This window comes from Grus americana, chromosome 1 (assembly GCF_028858705.1).
Source record: "Grus americana isolate bGruAme1 chromosome 1, bGruAme1.mat, whole genome shotgun sequence".
Taxonomy (NCBI): domain Eukaryota; kingdom Metazoa; phylum Chordata; class Aves; order Gruiformes; family Gruidae; genus Grus; species Grus americana.
Genome location: NC_072852.1, coordinates 133393935 through 133412100, shown reverse-complemented (window position 1 = coordinate 133412100; position 18166 = coordinate 133393935). Strand labels below are relative to the sequence as shown.

General features: G+C 38.4%; 1 protein-coding gene across 9 annotated transcripts in view; it reads right to left on the bottom strand.

Moving 5' to 3' along the window:
• The window catches only part of SH3KBP1 (SH3 domain containing kinase binding protein 1), a 235511-nt gene that overhangs the window by 38361 nt on the left and 178984 nt on the right, over nt 1–18166 (bottom strand). For all 9 annotated transcript variants that reach the window (XM_054821679.1, XM_054821688.1, XM_054821732.1 and 6 more), the window contains one exon: nt 16430–16524. In XM_054821679.1, the coding sequence (XP_054677654.1) occupies nt 16430–16524 (95 nt within the window). The remainder of the gene's footprint in view (nt 1–16429; nt 16525–18166) is intronic.

Sequence of the window (18166 nt, the reverse complement as noted above, 5' to 3'; positions counted from 1 at the left end):
AACAGAAGCAAATGAAACACGCCAAATTCTATAAGCCTCATATATTCTATGAGGCAACATCCCTCCAGAAACAGCACTGGATCGGGGGCCAGAATCTTAACATTCTTGTGGTGTGAGAATATAGCTTTAAAACCACCAAGTGGAAGTGCATGTCTTAACACTGTTTATCTACACAATTTGGTTGTGAAGTCAGACCTGCTGTGCAGTACATCTAAAAGCTCTAGGGTTAAAAATGTCACACACTCAAATCAGTCACTGTTGTAGCCATGCGTACAGGGGAACAGAATGTTAAATATTCATTGCAAGACAGATCTGATTTTTTTTCAAGGTGAGTATGCAAAATGAGCAAAGACTTTAAAATATACCCACTCAGATCTTCATTTCATCCTCTACCTAGGAACAATCACAGCATGCCCTCACAATTTAGAAAAGTTTTGAAGATAAAGGTTTACAAATCATGCACACACTACAAATGTACAGAGGGGAAAAGGTAAGAGGAAATGAGTATTTCTTTCTCTAGAAGAAGTAAACAGTAGTTTAAATAGGGAAGAGGATCCACTGAAAAAAATCTGAATGTGAATGGACAATAAAAGATTGCAGATAATACATGTATGCAAAATGGCCTTATTGTTACATTTCTACGAAATCATTTGTTTCAGCTGCTACAGGGATGACAGAAGAATGCAAGTTAACTTAATGAGGTATACTTAATACCAAGAGAAGTCTTAAAAATATTGTTCACAATGACTGTGGTTGTCAGTACTTTTCTGTAAGCTATAATGCAAAAACATTGATATTTGAGAGAAAACAGACTAACATTAAAGAAGATCATTGCTTTCATGTTCGGTTTGGGGTTTTTTGGGGGGAGGTAGCTATTTTTCTGTGCTAGGCTTTTTATTCAGCTTATTTAGTCCACCTCATCTCCTGAGATAGAGTATGTGCTAAGTATGAAAGCTAAATAGCCTGGTTTCTTGCATCATATCTGTTTCAGGCATGTATTTTTATTTTTTTCTTCTTCATATCTCAATACTCTGATGTAATGTGCTTCTGATCTACAAACACAGGCACTGAACAATCCTTTCATTCTTTTTCTGGTCATTTTCTCTCATGCTCAGTCTGTGTTTTTCTCCTGCCTTCTCCCTTCTCTTTAGCAGGGTGGCCTTCACCAAGGACACTTACCTTTTCTAGACCTTCCCAGGAGTTATTTAGGAGGCATTTTACAATTCTGCTAGACTGTCGAGCCTTTGTTAGTGAACAGGGCTGATCCTTGACTAGCTGATGGTTTCGAAATATCCGCTGTGGAAACACAGGGCTCCATGAAGGACTGAGATAATCAGCTAGTCATGCATGGCACGGGCAGGCACTGTGCAGGATTTTACTCTTACCGCAGAGCCAGCACCCTTCATTCCTGATGTGAAGGCGCCCTCCCACTTGGCTCTATCTATTTGCGCAGCCTAGTAATCAGTGCACTCAACTGTTCTATCACATGGTGTATTTTATAATGCCCTCCACCCCCTACGCTGCTAATCTGAAATTGCCAAAACATTTATGACCCAATTTAGATTTTGAAAAATATTAAGAATAACTCAAGCTTCCAGAGATGAAAAGCTTGTGCTCCAGCTGATAGCACCGCTTAGTGCTAGCTAATAATCCTGGCTAAACAACACACAACATCACATATATTCTTTTTAGGTCGAATGCTTTTTTATGCTCTTAGGAAACACAAATCTTACTCCTGCTTCTTCATTTTATTAACACACATGAATTTTGTATTCACTGCTTTTTTTAAAGCTCATTTGTTTTCATGAAGACACTGTTTGTGTTACACGCTCATTAATCCCAAACAGCTGCAGGTTTGCTTTTTCCTCCTCTCCAGCTTGTCGCTCAGGCTTATGTACCCAATCACCACGCAGGATTTTCATACAGTAGATCAATCGTTAGGCAGCTTCTCTTTAATTTTCTCATTTGATTTACTTGCCAGAAGAGGCTTCTGTGTCACTGAGCAAAAGGATAGAAAAAGATCTCAAAATTAAAAGCTACAGATGAAATCTGGTGAGGAATCTCAGCGGTGGTGCCCCCCTGCTACCCGCAACTGCAGGCTCGCTGTGCCTCAGCAGCCTCTGGAAGCCCACGTATGATGCTGGCAGCAGGTACGTCTTCTTCACAAGACAGACCACCATACAAGGATACCTGAGTTACAGCTGCGCAAGCTCCCTCGAGTACTAAAAATGACATAACTATGAAGTGCAATCAAAGCAATATGATTAAAACCTTGTGGTTGCCTGTGAACACTGAGCTACTCCAATGCCTCTAGATCCCTATCAGCCATGCATTCCTCCTCAGAGTCTTTTTAAATGTATCTTCACGAGTTCAAGGTTGGCAAAATGGTTGTAATTTCAAAATGCAGATTTTATACAAAAGCTGTCAAGCTATTACAACCCACTATCAATATTCCAAATTTTATTAATAAACCAAGTGGATCTCTGCTTTATGTCCATGTTATCCTACCAGACTCACAACAATGTAAACAGACAAAAAATCAGATGCTGAAATATCCCAAAAGTTCTATGAAAAAAATGTATTCTAATTACTAAAAAAGTGTCTTAGTTTAATTTAAGAAAAAAAAGAAAACCAAAAGATTTACAAAATGGAAAAGTAAGACACAGCAAAAAAGTAGAAATTGTGTTTGACAGATACTAGAGTTCATGCAAGTTAGGTGGTAGCTGGGCCAACATTTAGCCACTGTAAAAATCAGCTCCTATCAAAGCTTGACTCAGAGACTATACTCGTGTACTCACTGCAGTGACAGCGCAATTAAATACCTTAGAGAAATCCGCTGCCGGCTCACATTGCCAAGCCTCTTGTCTTTGTTCAGGCAGAGGCAGATTCATGAAATAGCGAAAACAAAAATCTAGAGGGAAATTTTAGCTTTTTTTCATTGAAACACAAATCTTGGTTTTATCCTCATTTCCAGTGAAGTAGTTTTGTTGCAAAATCTTGTCTCTGGTGAATTCAGTTCAAATGACTTTTTAGAGTACGAAGTAAAGGGAGGGGAGGCAAAATGAAAGAAGGATTGAAAAGCTCTTCTACAGCAGAATCAACATCCATTCTAATTCTAAGCTCAGCAGGTCCCAAATAAGTGATAATAAACTCAATCCATTGAATTTATTAGCAACATTCATTTTGTGATAAGTATTAGGGTAAAGAATTGGACAAAACATAGTGATGAGAAAGACAGAAGTGTTGAGGAATTTCTGAGGAAGAATTTTTAAACTTTATAAGAAATAAATATTACACAAAATATAAGGTACTAAAATGTCAACCTGAGCTGGAATTCTTAAGTCAGAAAAATACTGTGACAGAAAAGGGTAAACATTGGAGAAATGGCAACTACTAGAAAAACAGAATACAGCTAGCTTTGGTCAACATGTTGCCAACAATTTTAAGGGTATACACAGGTGAACTAAAAACCAACAGTCCTCTTCCTGATGTGAAGAATAAGAGGGAGAGAACCATTGTTCAGGTAATTAGAAGTGAGACATGCAAGCTGTAAGAAAATTGTAAGAGGGAATCATATGAAGAAAACAGACTTTTTTTTTCAGAAGGGAAGACGAAAACAACAGAAAAGAAGAAAACAAAACATAAACACAAAACCAATGATAAGAAAGATAAGAACAGCTCCACTCTGAAACTTATGTCTGTGGTGACTAAAAGAGTAGAGGAGGAGGGTGGGGGGGAGAGAGAGATGCATGACTAGAGAGACCAGACAAAAGCCATGCAAAGCTATTTTAACATACAGGCAAAGAAAGTTTTCATTTAGAGCACCAGATCTTTCATACTGTTACAGAATGTAAGTGAAATATAGTGAAATACATAAGCAGGGTTGACAGCATAAGATTGTGCCTTAGTCTTAGTCTCCTTTTAGCAACTATAGTGATCCTGTAGCCACGCTCATACTGGCTAAGAAAAGTCATAGAACACTGGAGTTGTGCTTCCTCCTCTTCTGGGTGAAGGACCATGACATTACTTGGTCTCTTATGCACACAGTATCCTATATTAACAGCTTTGCTTAGCAGCAAAACTACTGCTCTTAGAACCAACACTGTGCTTTTCCTTCACTCAGTCCAACCGTAAAAAAGCAGACGCCAGTGGAGATTGAACAAAAAGCCACAGCATAAGGCATCTTATATTACATAGTCTTACAAATACTCCACTTGGTGCACAGAGGCAGCTGTACCTAGACAGACACTACTGACAAGACGCTGGCCCTAGTCATCTTCCCAACCTAGAAGTACAGCTGGTCGCAAGAGAAGAAGACAAACTCCCCTTCAGTCAAACACCACCGCCGGGTTTCTTTGGCGGTAAGAGATGACGATGGCGGCTGACAAGGCAGAGCTGTCAGTCCCCCATTAACTTCATCTCTACTTACTAGCTGATACCACATTCAAGACCACAAAATTAGAAGATGCAAGTTCATACCTGGCAGGTTACATGTCCTTCTCACGCTGAGCCGCGTCCTAGCTATGAGCCTGATGGAGACAGATTGCCCTGTCATGCAAACAGAACTGAACTCTCTCTCCTGGAAATGCTCACAGCTTCACAGCCTCTCCCTCCGCTCCAAGTGGGCAGGAGTTTCATATATCCCAAAGAAAAAAGGGGGTTTATTTCCTATAAAGCTCTTTCTCTTAAAAATCAGGCTTGGTTATTACAGACAGGCTTATTTCTAGCCTGCGCTGCTACGGTACTTGCACTTTAGGCCTGAGCCAGATGAAAAGACCATGAAGGCAACCAATACTTTCTCTGAAAATGGGAAGCAGCACTTCTGATTGTGAACATGTTTATAGTGATGTGGGATTTTTCATTATTTTGCTAGGAGTCAATAAAGCATACAAGACTACTATAATTTAAATGTCTGACGTGCTAAACTATGTTTTCTTCCAACTACGTTTTATTTTACTTTTTTCTTTTTTTCTTCTCTTTAGGCCACTTACAGGAGAGTTAGTGTGTGCTACGAGACTGTTCTTAATCACTTAAATTAAAAACAGTAGCTACTTGGCTCTCTGTTCAGTTGTGATTATAATTTTCCCTTGCCTTTGTTCAGAAGCCCACTGGACTTGTATCCACACCACCGCTGAAGCTGGCTGCTAAAGCTTGGAGATTGTTCTCTCCAGCATCAGCAGCCATCCAGTCCTCACTGGGAACCTACCAACAGCTGAGCAACTTCTGCAACTTTACCAGCATACAGGGAAAACTGAGAGCATCTGATCGAGGCTGGTAGGAGCTGCCTAAATACCCTATTCGGCCACTCCACGAACTGCTTTGGCCACGTTTTTCATTTATTTTAAGGGCAAAGATGTTTCCTGCCTTTTCCTCTTGAAGAAATACATCTGAAAAAGGCCGATCCTCTCATCTGTAAATAGGATTTCTGTTTTTCCGAGGGAGCAGATCACTAGGCAGGCTGGTCCTCTGAACGTGCTGCTACTTTGTAACACCACTAAAATATGAAGCCACGGTTTAGACATCAATCCATAACCGCTCAATTTTCAGCTTTTCTGATTAAAAGTTTTTGATACAGAAACATTTCATCATACAGATTTCATCATTATAGCTAGGATAGAAAGCAATGCCAAGAACAAGAACAAGCAGGTCCTCAGAAAAGGTAGGTGCAAAGCACGTACTGTGGTATGCCTACTCTTGGAGTGCTCAGATAAATTTTCTGCTTGCACCAGCAGGCGTACTTGCATGCATAGTCATCATTTATGGACATCTTCTAAAAAATTAGCCTATGAGAATTATCTTAAATTTAAGATTTACAGATTACGAAGCTTAAGATATACAATTGGCAAGCTAAATTTACAAAGTAAAAATTCAAACTATTCAGAGTATTGAGAGACACCACAACACTGCAAGTTTTGAGAAAGTGAAATTTTCATGGCAGGATACCACAGTTTCACAGAAATCTCCACTAGAATACATAGTTCCTTGCATAATTTAAAAAATAAAATAAATAAATCCCAGCAGTTGGTAGTTGTATTTGTCAAATGTCTGTTTTCCTTCTGTCCTTGTAAAGTTGGTTCTCATCAAGAAAAATGTTGAGCTGGTGAAACTGCATTATTCGGCAAGCCATGAATAACTCTTACACTTGCACTGAGAGCGTTCGTGTGTGTCAGCTCTGCTATGCTGGCAGCCGCACATTACGTTATTACTACCCTCTCTAGCAGTGTTTCCACAACTGATAGCTAACCTCATAATTTAAAGAAAAACAAACCACCGTTAGTGCGAACAAATTTGTCTGTAGCACTTTTCAAGACATCAGCCGTACATGCAGAGATATACGTAACATAAAGGCTTCTGAATTTGATTATTAAAAGGCCTCATAGAAAGACAAATCTGAAGGACAAGTACTCTGCCATTCAGCACACCGAAAACACTGAAGAAAGCCCCAGGATGGGCTCTGTGATTTTTAAAGTTGGTGTGTGACATCACTGGGCAAAACCAATAACGTGCAGGGAAATGTCTACTTTATTTTTTACCCTGTTAATGGGTATATATAATAAATAAATATATGTGGAAAATTTTCAGTCAAAACAAGTGTCAAAGATCACCATTATTTTGGTAACTTTGAAATGAACTAAACAAAACCTGACCTCACGCTGCATCAGATCTTTATTAATACAACCTTGTAATTGGGAGGAAACAACAAAATCATGTTCAAGCTGGGTGAAAAAAGTTTAATAATATTCAAGAATGTTTCTTTACCATTTCTTACTACATTCAGTATCATGATGCTGAAACCAAGACATATCATTCTCAAAATCTAACTTTATTTTAAAAGTCAGAAAATAATTGATTTTAGAGTCTTCATAAATTCTCATAAAACTTGGTAAAATACCTATGAATGAAGGAAAGCATCTCTCCAGAGGCCTACTTTACATTCACCTTGTGCTACCTAAGACTGTATTCAAAATGATCAAGCTTTGCTACTTACTAAGCTCAGTTACTGGGATTGAGACCTTACAGTATAGAGAAAAGTTGTTAAATAGTTCTGAAGAAAATGGCTGTGATTTAAAGCATCTGGTTAGTAACCAAGTACTCTTTCTCAGCAGAAACATAATTTTAAAATCTGCCATAACGCAGAATGAATCTCTCAACAACTACCTAATCCAAGATCATTTAGATAAAAGAGACAGTCCAATAGACAAAAAATTAGTCTTCTGAGGCAGTCCTGGAGAACACTTGTTTTTCCTTTACATACACTTTCTTGCAAATACTCATAAATTATGAAACACTGGAAGAAAAATATGAGAGGAAACCTCCCAGTCTGGTTCTATTTGGCCCCTAACTCAGGGATTTAACCTGCTCAGGTCCTGAGCCTATGTCCCAGAAGCCCCAAATCCTGCACAGATTCTTCCCAGCTCCTGCCAGCTCTCATGCCCGAGCCATAGGGAACTTTACATCTGATAATGCCAGTTGCATCTTTTAAAGCTTAAGAAGTCAAACAAGTAAATTTTTCTTTATCCATAAGCTCCGAGGCTCTACTAAGAACTGACCGCGTCAACATTGTACGGAAGGAAATGGGAGAGATCCTCAGAAATTAGACATTATTTCAGCTGTGGTTACACTACTATTTCCAGACAGTGTTTTTTACTGGAAGGCACAACAAGGTACCTCTCCAGAAAACACAGTTTGTTCAAGAACTGGGCCGAGTTACCGGGCCCTGCAAAAAAGAAACTGGCTGAGAATAATGAATGACCTGCAATACTCAGGATGTTAGTGTAGAGGATCTAGCAGCCCAGATATATTTTGTTTGTGAAATACGTTTCAGGCTAAATCTAACCTTTCGACTTTAAACTCTGTGAGTAAATATTTTAATTAGTAATGAAGCTGAAATGCTTTGATGAAATATTTGTGCAAACAGGAAAAATTACATTGCTCATTGAACAAAACATTTTCTTCTAGGGATTCACTTCACTTGCAATGTTCAGTCAGCAGAATATCATGGAGAAATAAATATGTTCCACGTCATAAAACCCTAGCACTCCAATACTCAAACTAAATTAGCCAACACAAACACAAAAGGTGGAGCTAGTAACAGACATAATTTATACCTCTGATGAGCCAAGACATAATATTTATGTAACTACATGTTTTGTGCTATTACTACTTACACCACAGACATCTTAGGATCAGGGTCTTAATTACATTACTAATTACTTGGCACTATATGTGAATTTTTACTTTCCCTTTAAATAAGTCTCCCTACTCTGAAAAGGCTGGACTTCAGATAATACCATCAAACCAGCAGATGAACTCAGCATTCAGGATAAAAGAAAGGATGAAGCTAAGCAGTGAGTCTAAAGTCCACACTGAGAGCAATAATCACAGTTGTCCAGACACCTCAGCATTTCAGTGGTATCTTTTGTAAGCACAGGGCAGAAGAAAATTCTTTCCTTTTTTATCTTAAAATGTCACCTTTTTAAATTAGCTTGGCTGTATTAAATGTACTTATAAATAAACCTAACTCTTTTCAAATGCTGCAAATCTTGAAGCATTGCATGCATGGAGGATCCTGCCACTTCACCTACACAACCTGGCATGAACTTCCATTTGTCAAAATTCAAATTTGGGACTTCCCAGGAACAACAGAATCCCCTCCTCTGAAGGCACGGCTGTAGCACTGCAAGCAGCGATAACAAGAACAGGAAAAGAGAACTTCAGCACATACTTAAAAGAAATTAATACTGTACAAGAAGAACATTCAAGTGCTGGCTGCTCCCCTCTCCCCTGTACTAATCTCAGGCTTCACAGTTTATTTAAGTGCTCAGCTCAAACATCAGTGTTTCAGTCATGTTTCTGAAGATACCAGTGAAACATAAGCTGCACCTGGTACTTTATTAAACACATTGTCATGCTTTACCTATACCTAGACCTTACTTAATGCCCCATTGCTAATCACAGCAGCCAAGAAATGCTGCAAGATATGAATAAGTGTTAACAATTTATTTATAAACATTTTAAAGTCTTGATCGAGGACAAGGTTCAGGCAAGAAGAAAAATGGGAGGACAATTACTCACAGTCTGTTTTCTCTATAACCTACTGAGTATATCAAATCATTTTAGAAAATGAACATATTTATTTATTTGATCATCAGTGTCCCCACAAGTTTTATATAACTGCTTTATATCACTCTTATGAGGAAACGCTCATGCTTCCATGCAATGACACCAGTTCTACCCCACGCACTTGCCACAGACATTAGCAGCATGTCCAAAGGGTCTCGTTCTGCAGGACATCCTCCAGTTACCATCCTGCATGGCACCGTGGCTTGAAACCCAGCAAACATCCAAGCCTTCTTATTCCCATTAGGTCAAAACCTTCAGAGGAATGTTTCAGGTCAGGGAAAAGTGACCCTACCGCTGTGCCATTCCCTGGACAGGCTGCTGACTGCAGGGGCAATCCTGCTCCTCGTATCACCCTTTCCTACTCCCCTGCTCCTGCGTGCCCTGCAGCCAAGGCAAGAGGGAAGGAGCAGAACCATCCCTTTCAGCAGCCACCTACCATCAATCATGTAAAAGCGCATCCTCAGCACACGCACTTTGCAAACTAATTTCTTGTACGAAATCAGCGGCTCTGGTACGAGCAGCTTTCTCAATCAGCTAAGGAGGCGGGAAGTCTTGGGGGAAAAACTGGTGCTGAGCACAGCGTAGGGGGCAAGGGACAGAGAAAGCAGATTAGGTTATGGCTATTAGGTCTGGCCAAAGATGTCTTGAATAATTCATGGTTATCTCAGGAGAGAAAAGGGCATGCACCGAGACTCTTTATGGTATTTTTCTTTCTGAGGGAAATACCTATTTATTCCCAAAGGCAAGCAGTAAGTGCCTTTATTGCTCACATGCTATTCTTTAAAGACAAAACATCATAAAGGCTTTCTTAAAGCTGTCATAAAAGCTTTCTTAAAGCTGGACATTATTTGATGTTTACTTACTGTTTTCCTTTCAGTTTCTGTATGCAAGATAGTTGCAAAAGTTACAAATGCTCAAAATATCTTGTATTAAAACCCCAAATAGGAGCACCTGCGTGACCAAATATTTAGTGTCAACAAAAATTGACTGTGTTGCTCTGGCAGAAAGCCATTTTAATGTTTTATTAAACTAGATCATGTATTTTCCCCTGCATAACCTGAATTTTTTTTTATTGTTGTAATAGTAGACTCATCTCTAAAAATGAGATAAAAGCTTTTAGCTTAGATTTTGGTCAATCAAGGAAAACTAAAACCACCTGAATGACTACCATGAAATATAACTAACTTCTTCCCTTCTTTTGAAAGAGACAACCTTAAGCTACAATACTTCTGCTTTGAAAATTTCTGTTTTCTTGGCCAGTTAGCTTTATTTTTAACGCCTTCAAATATTATCACACTTTTTTTTTAACCCATAGAATGGGAACTACCAAGAATTTCATCTTAATATGGAAAAATGAGTGATACTATCTACCTATTTGCTCATATTGAAAGAAAAACTGAGTCTTCTAATTCCTCCACATATTTCCATAACCAAGGGTTGTAAAATATGTGTGTGCTCTTTGCAGTTAAAAGCACACAGAAAAAATCAGCAATGACACCACCCTCAGCCCCGCTAGAACCAAATGCAGAAACAGAGAGGTTTCTATCGTAGAGACACCACAATCTAGCAAAATATTCCATTAAGTATCAGCTAGCGTCCTCCATCACACCATCGGGTTCCTGCTCCTTCCCCTGCTCCCGGCCTCAACTCACTGGCAAGACTCTTGCACATAGCACTTACTAATTTCATCCCTTTAGGAGCCTCCTGCATCCCTTAGAGCAGCTGTTTTCCTTCACAAGCCTACCCAGCCGAGTTCTCCTTGGCAATCGCTCAGCTAAAGAAAGTGCTCTGGACAATTACCTCCTGCAACAGGATGAGCATTTCAAGATGTTATAAGAGAGAAAACAGGGAAAATTGTTTTGGTAAAAGGACCATACTTGGGTAACTGTCTATAAATACAGTGAGGGTGAAATTAAGCGCCTGACGACTACCCTAAGAACTGGAAAATAGTAAGCGCTCCGCATAAGGACAGATTCCATACTCGAACACGGACAAATGCTGTCACTGCAACAGCGAAAACGTGACATTATGAAAGAGACTATCAAGACTGAATCTCATTTCTTTGTTTCCTAATACCCTTCTACTCGCCTGTACTTACTTGTCTGTCTTACCACTTGATTGCATGTGCTTTGGGGCAGGGACTCACTAAATGTATAGCATTTTGAATCACAAAATTTGCAAATCGCACAGTAAAGTAAATGATTACCAATAACGCCAAAAGCAAATACTATCTTTGCAAAAACTGATTTCCATCATGTTTATTTTTAGAAATTAGGTTTATGGTTCTTTTTTCCCCAACACAGAATTAAGCACTACAAATTGGATTGCTATTAAGTATCTGCATTGTCATTAAATATCTAGGCCAGATAACTAGTCATGTAATTCTTTCACTGGTGACAGGCATTAGTCTGTTGTGTCTTTCATGCTACCAATGCATCAGCTATTAGCCTGCAGCAGCAGCAGAAAGGCTTTGCAACCCAGGCAGGTGGAGGCTGAGGGACAGCCGGGTCAGATACGCAGAGCCAGGCACTAGATTATTATTCCAGCCAATATATTGATTTCCACCTATTAACTTCAATGTCTTGTAAATTCAGAATGAGCAGAATTGCCACTGCTATTGCCCCCCTCTATTCCTACTCCGATAATACGGGTTCAGGTGAGGATACCCTTCTATTACTGTCAGCTTTTCAAATTTGCAATGATTTTGGAAGTAGTTAATTTTATTTATCCAGATGATTTTCATTCCTGGGAACAAAGTGGTCTTTACTGCCTAGAGCTCAGGTAGATTGATGCAGTGCAATGAAATCTTTCACAGTCTTTCAAGTAAAACTGCTTTCAAAGCTGCCAGCGTGTGCCTGATATATTTGCCTTGAAATTGTTTAGTTATTACTATCGATTCCTCACACAGGTAATTTTCTGTATGCCAGGGAAATCTTGAGAATCTTACGCATTTTGTCGGAATTTATTAGAGCTACTAAGAAATTTGTAGTGTTTGCATAAAGAGTCTTTACTAACACTGGAAAGTAGCCTACCGTAGCTATGTCTAAAAGTGCCGGAATGAAAAATCCTAAAAGATTTTCAAGATGACAGTTGAAAATGTCATGTGAATCTTCCGTCGGTCAGAAGTGACTCCATTTATTATAAATACAAGCTCCAAAATCAATATTTGAGCATGATAAAACACCTGTTTGACACTCTCCTTCAGCCACACAGCGCAGTCAGTACCCGTGTTCTTGTCCTTACCTAAATGATGTCAGGAACATTTTGAAGACACTACAAAAAATACCTAAGGAACACAAATGTTTGACATTACAAAGAATAACCTACAGGGTCAATCTCATGGCCTCTTGCCATTCATATCTTTTCAGCTGATGAACATATCATCAAATTGTACAACAATCACCTTAACTGTACGAGTAAAATTACTGTATTTTGCTTTTTCTTCTCTTTCTTCCAAAGGTGTATTTTTCTTAGAGCCCTTTTTGTAAAGCAAAGGTACTGGGGCTACTGTTTTATTGCCTCAAAGATAAAGTTTTTACCTTCCTTTACAATTCTGAGCAATATTTTCTGTTTTTTAATCTTTAAATATTTTTCCATGAGGGAATTAAAGGACTACCATTTGCCCACTTTAATTTCCAGTAATTAATAAATAAAACATTTTCTGTGTATCTACAAGGTTATTTGCTTCACTGAGGAAAAGGAGGAGAGAAAAACCTTTTCCAGAAATTTTTGGAATACATTTATGTGAACTTAGTTTCTGCTTTTCTTCTAGTCTTTTAGGTAAATTTTAACCTATGAGAAAACAACTGTTACTACCATATGTTTGGACCCTATCTCATCATGTATCTTTCCCATGATTTAGGCCTATGCAGTTCATCAAAAAATGATTCAATATGTTCTTTAATCGGCAATTATATTTGGCTATCATTCTTGCATAATGCCATCCTTCCCCTTATATCTCCCAAAACATGCACCGTTCTGACCAGTAAATGATCAGCCTCTACTGACTCACTTCAGTGTTTAAACAAAACTTATCAGCACATTCTCCAAGCGACCAGGGAAGTCACTTGTGATTCAGCAAATCCGTTCAAAGTATTCTTTGCTATTTCATAAAAACCCTCTGATATTCATATTCCCTTATCATAGAGGCTATAGGAAAGGTCTGATCAGCTTTTGATTCAAGATCTCGACATCCATCAAAACAGAGTGAGAACTTGTAACAGATCTTACAACACGCAAAGGCCATGACAAAAAAAATATTGTTTTTATCTTTATATTAGATACTTGATGATCTTCACAAAAAGACTTTTATAACTAATTTAGCTGAAAAAAGAGAAATCTGATATAATCTTATCCCTTTTATCTGGAGGGGCACTGTTAAAATGGTGATTTTGAATTCTGAGTTTACTGATACCACTCCTTTGTAATTCTTTCCACAAAATAAAGGTTTAGCATTTTAAGATAAATACCAGAACAACAGCTTCCTCACACACATATTCTCACATGTGCGTGCATAAATACACAGGCTCTCCTAGTAACTTACCATTTAGCTCATTTAAGTCATTCCCCTCCTTCTTAGCACCCATCAAGTGCTATCTCATCTCCATGCTTTTAAGATTCTTGTAATGCATTTTAAGTTATTTGCATGAGATCTCTCTCCCATTCTTGTGTCACTCACTATTTCAGCCACTTCTACACATTGTCATCAATGTTGTTCTTTTCAATTAAATGCAAATTCAGTATGAGTTAAAACTGTGAGTCTTCAACATACCTATAGATCTGACTGTGGGAAAATAGATTAGCCTAGTGAGGGACTTTTCATACTGAGAATTCATATCACCTTCTGGGTTTAGTGATTTCAACAAAATACATTATTTTATGATAATGCGTCTGTGGATGTGGGAAGTACTATGAAACCAATCTCCTTCTTTAAAAGTAACAATCTTCTCTCCTTGGTTCTAGGTAATTGGGAAGAATAAATTTTGTCTAATGCTCTGCAGCATATAAAGCAAACCTGCAAAACAATTTATTGCAAATAGATTAAAACAAACTCCGTAATCTGATAGCAAAGCACACCCATGGTAATAGTTTCTGAAGTACTCCATACGTTTCTATTTAATTCCTCTTAGTCGGTATGGATCACTAACTGGTTATGGAAAGGACTCGGCAAGCATGGTGATTTGTATTCCAGGTAAAAGGCAACTCTCTAGCAGAAGTCGTTAGCGGGCAGAAAGGTGAGGCTGACTTTGCTGTTGCTGACTAAAAGAAAAATGACAACAGACACCTGCTTCAGAAGATTTGGACAAAAATAAAGTTACTGTATTCCATGGTAGAGCATGGAGGAGACCCCACTGTTTTCAGAACTCTACAGCAAAGACCCTGACTCCACATCAATTGAATTTTATTTTTTAAACTATGTATTAAAAACAGATTAAAAATCCCCACAAGTCTGACTGCAAAGAGGTCTGCAAACCACAAAAGGATCTGCAAAGTGATTGCGTGTCACAGTTTCTTCAGTATCTCAGATTAGTTCAGACACAGCATAAAAAAGCATCCACGGAGACATGCCAAGCCTTTTTGCACTGAGATCCTCCACTCTCTAGAGGCATGGTTTTATGTAATTGTTCATAGACAGGTGACATACTACAGAAAAACGAAGAAAATTTAATAAAATGTATGCAGTGGCTTGATACCATCAGGCTGGAGAGTGAAAGGACACGAGGACATACTAGAGAATATACTGACAAACTTCTCACTGCATGGTTGGGAAAACTGATCAATTCAGTCAAATCATCAGCTCAGTTGTTATAAAAGACAAATATTGTTCCATTGTGGGGGCAGAGGCAGCAGGAAGAAGAAAATGGGAAAAAGCAAGCAAATGAAATCTCGTATTGAAACGTCAGTAAAGTAATTGTCTCTTTATCTATCTATATGGAAGAACATCGTTCCACCTGGAGACCAGCCATCTCAGCGAATTAAATCAGCCTGGTCAATAAAGTGTCAACTGGACAGGAACAATGTCTTAAAAGCCATTTCTATGATCAGAGACACTGTTCAATACTCACATAAGAACATTCTAAATCAGGCAAAGTCAAACAGTTTTTCAAGACAAGCTAAACAAAAAAGTCATTGAGGTCAAGTCATTAAAGGACATTTAATGTACACAATTTATTTTTAAAATTTGCAGTTTCTCCTCTTACCAAATGTCTGACTATTTTTCCTTGGTTACATGTATTTTATTCAGGACAAAGATGTCCTCTAGGATTGCAAATGGCCTAGTATATAGCAGACATTGCTCCATATGTATTTCCCAAGGTTTTTGGGTTTTTCTGCCCAGGTGCCAAATTGCTCAGTCAAGTAACAATCTCTTATGAAATTTATCAATTATAGAATTCATTCTTTTACTTTCATATAAGCACAAGCAACAACAGCACTATTGTGCACATCATTACAATTCATCTTCATCATGCAAAATGCAGTCTTCTCTAGTTTGTAGCTTTCCCCCCCCCCCAAATACTTATGTCCAGCAATCAAAAACATTTAAACAAACTGTAAAGTCTTTAAACAAGAGCAGGAGAACAGGTGCACCTAAACTACAATCTGTGCTTTGTAGCATGGTGCACGGCTCTTCTAAAAGAAAACCAACTATTTACTCACCATCTTACTGTATAGTTTTTGGAGATTTAGTATAAATCCTGGCACTGGTTTTTCATTTCTAATTTTGAATAATTTCAAGTAATTTTAAAGAAAAGAACACAGATCTAAAATTATTTAAATTAATTTGTTTTATCATCTTTTTCTGCTTTACCATAGTGTTAAGGGTGGCTACATTTTAAATAAGTGTTTAGTTCATTAAACTGATTTAGGCACATTATCTCCATCTAACCCAACAAATCTAATTCACAATTCCCACAAGAAAGATAACTCATACATCTAACAGAGATGTTCAAAGTTGCGGTTTTCCTGAGTCTTTCAGTTTATTCTCTAGGCTTTTATGTTGTTTCAAGGATCAATTTACAATTTATGTAGATCTGTCAGCACATTCAAATTAAAATTAATTGTATAAACTTGTAAACTCAAGAGAACACATCTGCTGTTCGTCACAACGTTATCAAGGTAAGGCTCTAAAAGCACATAAGGAAGGGAGATGTAAGGCTTTCTGAAGTCTGTGTAATGTTTCATTGTCAAACTAGCATTGTTTTAGGAAGGACACTGCAAAAGGCACAAATAGGGATTTTATGGCAATTTAATGATGTCTATTTTAAAAACTGGATGCCTACTTATAAGAGAAAAATAATGCTTTTACCTTACTGATAAGTGTGATGACATCACCTTCTCGGATTGTGAGTTCATCATCATTCTGTGCTTCATATGGAAATATCACTTTGCAATACTCCTTGGCTGAAAGGAAGAACATTCAGTGTGATAAATTATCACTTTATAACAACTGCTTATCCAAGGGTGAAAATCTTCTTGAAATGTTCCACAAGTGTCTTCTCTTTCATTTTCTTGCCATCTTTCTCTTTGTATTTTAGACCTTCATAAACAGTATGAAATATTTAAAAAACTGCACACTGATGAGCATTCCCACACACGTCATCCAGGGAGTTGGCTCTGTAGCCCCCAGAACCATTATCTCAAATGAAATTGCTCCAGACAGCAGCCTGCCACAAACCATTTCCCTTAGAGTAAGCCTGTATCTGACACTTGCTTCTATAGTTCCACTGGTATGGCCTTCCACTGGATCACATAAATTGGAAGCATAAAGGATACAGTAGGTTGATATAGCTTATCTATCCCCTGGTGTGCAAGAAAGTAGCTATTTCTGCATCTATAAAGATGATAAAATAATAAATAATACATTAATAAATGTAATGGTTTACAGTTGGACTCGATGATCTTAAAGGTCTTTTCCAACCTATAAGATTCTATGATTCTATAACTAAACCTTCTGTACACTCAGCATAAAAGAAGAGTTTTGAATATTAGTCTAAAGTTTACTCTTCCCTTTTCCCTTTACTGTCTATAAATAAGGGCATCATCTCTACTTTCATCTGGAAAATACAGGAGCCAGCACTCCTACTCAGAAATCATGAAAAGCAGTTGTCTTCAAAAGAAGTTACTTACAACATGTTGCTGTGCAACAGACGTTTATGTCAATGATGTGCCTTATAAATAAAAAGGGAATATATATTCCAGCTGTTAAATAATGTATAAAAATATGTGATACTCTAAGACAGCAGGTTTAAAAAGACCAAAGAAACACACAGAGATATTACTGGACCCTTTGTAGAAGGGGATGTGACTTTGTAGAAGTGTTCACCTCATTTAAATGCCTCAATTTTGATAACCTCTACCTCTAGTCAACCATCATATTCAATGCAGAGAAACAGGTAGTTGCAGGCCACAGAAGTCTAAATTAATTTGAAACAACAGGACCTATTTCTTTATACTTACTATAAAGAGAACCCGCATTACCACACTTGTGGATATTTGAGGCTCCACTGGGGAGTCAGTTCAGCTGCCCAGACACTAAATGCCATTTCAGACACTCATGGGTCTGTAAGACAACCACACGGTTGGCAGACACGATGCACAACCTATGGAAGAGCCAAGTCCCTCTGGCCTAGCAGCTAGAGGCAAGCCAAAATACCCTGGGGTATCTCAAACAGCGCCAGATGCTGGCTACTGATTTCAGCCCCCAGGGTTGAGCCTGGCATCTGGATTCAGATTCGGACACCTGACGTTAGAAACCAATGATGTCAGTGTCTACGCTTGTACTACAGTCAATGGAGATCAAGTCACTGAAGCGAGTGAAGCCTTGAGAGCTGCTCTCGCCCTGAGAAAGCGAGCTCTTCACCCTACGAGCAGGCACCTACATTTCATTAGCTGAGTCACACTCTGAACTCCCTGGACAGCACTGGCAGATCTCCATTGGGACCCATGGGAGCCCAGACACCAAGGTCACACGTGTACACCAAAACTTAGGGCTCTGACTCAGAAGCTGCATCCCAACTGCTGAAGTTTAGTGATAGCAACATCA